General features: G+C 39.3%; 1 protein-coding gene across 1 annotated transcript; it reads left to right on the plus strand.

The window, feature by feature from the left end:
• The first annotated feature begins 221 nt into the window (after positions 1-221).
• Positions 222-1,776, plus strand: LOC128264514 (ovalbumin-related protein X-like). The gene is made up of 3 exons (XM_053000028.1): positions 222-389; positions 450-1,475; positions 1,532-1,776. Exons 1-3 carry the CDS (start codon positions 374-376, stop codon positions 1,645-1,647), a joined length of 1,158 nt encoding a protein of 385 aa, XP_052855988.1. The 5' UTR covers positions 222-373; the 3' UTR covers positions 1,648-1,776.
• Positions 1,777-4,596: the final 2,820 nt, after the last annotated feature.

Genomic DNA, 4,596 nt, shown 5'->3' on the forward strand with positions numbered 1-4,596 from the left:
AAACGACCTTTTCACATTCATAATTGATGCTTTGCTTTTCTTACAAACAAAATTCTATAAATTACAAAATTAAACTTAAAGTTTCGAAAAAAGATGTCATACATATTGTTGCCACAGGAAAACATTTCTGTGATCTTTGGAATTAACCATTTTGCAAATTTAAATGTAGCCTTAATAATTAAATAGTTGTTTTTTTTCATTCCGTGTAGCCGTGTAGCTGTGAGGCGTGGCTCTGTTGCGCTTCTGATGATAAGTTTTGCGACGTTCAGTTTCGAAGCGCAACTGATAGCGAGCTGGTCGGCCAGCGGAAGAATAATATATTAGTAGTTCAAGTTCAATTCACTCTTGAGCAAGTAGCCATAGAAAAGAACAAATGGCGAGCAAAGTCGGTGGGTAGATGGGAAACCACCGCATCAATAAATAGTTCTTACTAATATGGTTTCTTCCAGCGATCCTTCTTTTGGCACTGGGACATCTTGAGGTTGCCCAAGGCCTTGCGAAGCCGGAGCCCGGAGAATGTCTGGCGTCCACCTACATGACCCGCTTCAGCGCCAAGCTCTTCCAGGAAATGATAAAGTTGGAAATTAATCGCAAAGACGTTGTCATTTCACCCATCGCCGTGCACGCCATGCTGGCACTGATCTACAGGGCATCGGAGGGTGAAACACTCAGCGAAGTGCAGCGGGTCGGCGAGTTCAACCAGCACCCTGTTTTCGTGGCCCTGGACTTCGAGCGACTGATCAAGTTCAAGGAGCATCTCCAGAGTGCCAAGTTAAATTCTTACTCCAGAGTATTCTACAACCAGAAGCTGGGTAAAGTAAATTCCCGCTACGACGAGTTCTCCAAATTCTATTTTCACATCGACACAAAGCCTGTGCACATGGATGGCGGCGAGGACACGGCAAGATGGTTACCCTTCTGGATACAGAGCTCCGGCATTAGCTCCCAGATGCAGTCGATACTCATGAGCTACGTGAATTTCAAGGGTCTCTGGAAGCACAAGTTCGACAACATCAACACGCGGAAATCCGAATTCCACCTCGCCAGCGGTGAAACTAAAAATGTTGCAATGATGCACAACCACGAAGTCTATGGGCTGGCCGATCTGCCCGAACTGGACGCCACCGCCTTGGAACTGCCCTTCAATGACAGTGCCACCAGCATGCTGATCCTGCTGCCCAATCAGCTCGACGGACTGGCCAACCTCGAGCAGCAGTTGGCCCAGCCTGAGTTCGATCTCAACCGGATCGCCAACCGCCTGCACCGCCAGTCGGTCACAGTGAGCCTGCCCAAGTTCAGTGCCTTTTCCGATATTGACATGACCGATGCATTGAAGATGCTGGGACTCCGGCAGATGTTCACGGACAGCTCGAAGGTGACCAAATTGCTCGAACAGACGGTGCGCGTGGACAAGATCCTGCATAGGGCCTACATTGATGTGTCGGAGTTGGGAACAGTAGATTCGAACTTTTCGGGTAAGATTTAAGTTACTTTTCGGGCCTAAAAACAACTGCAAGGCTATTAATTCTAGCTTATGAGCGGTCACTGCCTGCTAATTCCAAGGAGTTCGTCGCTAATCGGCCATTTGTCTTTGCCATCCGCACTCCCAACTCAGTGCTGGTGATGGGTCATATCAACAGTCCTTGAAGATATAAATAAGGATCCAAAATCGTGCAAAATGATGACCTAAAATGATTACACATATTGATAATCAAATTCTTAAAAATGAACTTGTTTGGTTAGCAACATCCAAATATTCTAGTTTATTGTTTTATTTTCTGGGATTTTCGTTTAAGATTTTTCGTCGAAAATTGGCATAAGAAAGCTTATCACGACTTTCTTATCGAGGGACTCGGGCAACAAGTTCATCGGGGGCTATCGGCAGAATTTGTACTTAAAATTCAATATACCCTTGCAGCTATTGCAAACATTAAATATTCTTGAAAACATTAAAATTATCATTTACTTGCGTATGTGTTTTAAAACATGGAAGCTATGATGATGCAGCTCAATTATTCGATAGTTTCTATGGCAGCTATACGATATCGTTTTCCCATTTTAATATTATTAAAAGCGTAGTTCAGAACTGTCAAGTTATCAATAAGTCAAAAAAAAATTTTTTTTAATTTTAAAATAGAAAAGCTATATTTAAAAAAAAAAAAAATTTTTTTAATATTTTTATTATTTTTATGGAAGCTTTATGTTATAGTCGTCCGATTTTGATGAAATTTAAACCGTAATTCTGAAATATTTAATCATTACTAAATGTCGAAGAATTAAAAACAAAATTAAGAAACAGCAAAGTTATAATTTTTTAAAATATTTTTTCAGATCGTTCCTATGGGAGCTATATGCTATAGTCGTCCGATCCGGCTCGTTCCGACCTATATACTACCTGCAATAGAAATACAACTTTTGGGAAAGATTCATGCAGATAGCTTTAAAACTGAGAGACTAGTTTGCGTAAAAAACGGACGGACAGACTGACAGACGGACATGGCTAGATCGACTCTACTAGTGATGCTGATCAAGAATATATATACTTTATAGGGTCGGAAATAAAATATGTCTCCTTCACTGCGTTGCAAACTTCTGACTGAAATTATAATACACTCTGCAAGGGTATAAAAATTAAAGACCAGAAAAAAGCTTGCAATTTAAAACAAATAAATTTAAACAAAAAAAATACATGTAAATAAAATATTATTCTTTGCTGCTCAACATCAACAATCAAGTCTTTATAATTTAATCTTTATTTCAAATAAAAAATAAATATTTAGCCAACAAAATGTTTGATTGACTTTATACTTATATATATATATTAAGCAATCCAAATTTGTACGAACATTTAGGGTACCCACAGGATACATTTAAGATATACCAGTAACTATTTGTTGAAATGAATGTTATTTAATCACGCATACGTACTGTTGCCTTTGCCTAAATAGTTGTATATGGTACAAATGTGATGTCTTAAGCTTTTAAAACTCTCAAGATGGACGAGCTGTTTGTACCGATTATAAATTACATTGTTACTTTTTTCGTGAAATTGTAGTTTAATTAATGAATTTCTTCCTTTTCCTAACCGCATATTTTTTCCGAATATGCTATTTTTATGTTAATCTTGCCACATAGAGTGCGTCCGCAAGGCAGATAGCTTGGAAGTTCACTTAAGCGCAGTGGCGGATAGCCAAGCCGTCGGGGGTATCAATCCGATCCCCGACAGCCGGAAAATAACTCCAGATGGTAGCTAGAGATGGCTAGTCCGAAGGCGAGCTGGGCAATAAGCAAAACGTTTTATGTTAAATACCGCATCGTTATCTGTAAAGCTGTATAGGGCAAAGGGCAAAGGGCAAAGGGCAGAAGCTAAAAGCGGGAAAAGGGGTCGGATTCGAGTTGCAGTTGTCCGGTTTTGTGGCCCACGGCGCCTGAAAATGCTGCAACATTCGCGCTGCAGTGCTAGTTCGTTGAAGTCCCTAACCCGGCGCAATAATAACTATAATAATCAACATGGTGGCCATTTGCCACAAGGACACCTATCCCCATCCCCATCCCCATCCCCACCCACACACACAGACACACAAACACATAGAATGGCTGCTGTTGCATGTTCTTCATTTCGTTTTCTTAATTTTATACATACGTTTATTTTCATTTTGCTGCTTTTTTGTTTGCTCTTTCTGCGCTGCGGCTTAATCCAACAACCAAGCCCCCTCCACACAGCTTTGTATTTATTGCAAGAAGCCACCCCACGCCCCAATGCGATGCAAAGTCCACCCCCCTCAGCTCGTCGCCAGTCTGGCATCTTTTTAGTATTCATTAAACTGCATAATTATACAATAAGTGCAATGGCTACGACTTTGCAACCGCCCGCTCCCACGCCGCCCACAACCTCTATCACCAACCGCACGCACTTCGCCCACCACCCCATTGCTGCCACGCCCACCGACCTACTGAAAACATACATATACATATACATATACATATACTTATACATATACATATACATAGCTTTGATGTGGGCTGTGTGCACACACCACACACATGTCCATGTGAGCGGAAGAGTCTAATCGAATGCAAAGGATAATATCACTATGTATATGTATAATGCACAAAATGGGACACTTAATTGCAACAAGCTTAAAAATGCAACGAATTTAACATTATCGTTGCACAACAAATCCAAGTAAATAAATGTTGTTTAAAAATAGTCGTAGCCTGTAATGGCAAATTGAGATAAATTCGCCTTTTTGGCACAGTGGAAGCACCTGATTAAGAAAGATACTTATTTGCAAGCCCAACTGCATACTTATTTTCCGTTTTGAAAGCGTGGTATTTGCGATTTCACGCTTTAAAAATCCAAATCCAACATGAATAAATTTTAATTTAAATGTTTGAATCAAATATTAAAAACAATGCATATTTAATTACATGATATTATATTCAAATATTTTAATTATTGTGGAAATATTTTATATTAAATAATTTGGTATGCTTTTTATTTAAGTTAGATATGGTTTAAATATAAAATTAAATTTTCAGATATTAAAATCAATTCCAAATAGTCAAATGTAAACTTTTGAGAATTTTAATTAA

The sequence above is a fragment of the Drosophila gunungcola genome, unplaced genomic scaffold (assembly GCF_025200985.1).
Source record: "Drosophila gunungcola strain Sukarami unplaced genomic scaffold, Dgunungcola_SK_2 000072F, whole genome shotgun sequence".
NCBI lineage: Eukaryota > Metazoa > Arthropoda > Insecta > Diptera > Drosophilidae > Drosophila > Drosophila gunungcola.

Excerpts from the sequence above, each read along its gene's own strand:
- LOC128264514 (XM_053000028.1), top strand. Across the intron at positions 1,476-1,531 it reads AGTAGATTCGAACTTTTCGG|CTTATGAGCGGTCACTGCCT; the intron begins GTAAGATTTAAG and ends TATTAATTCTAG.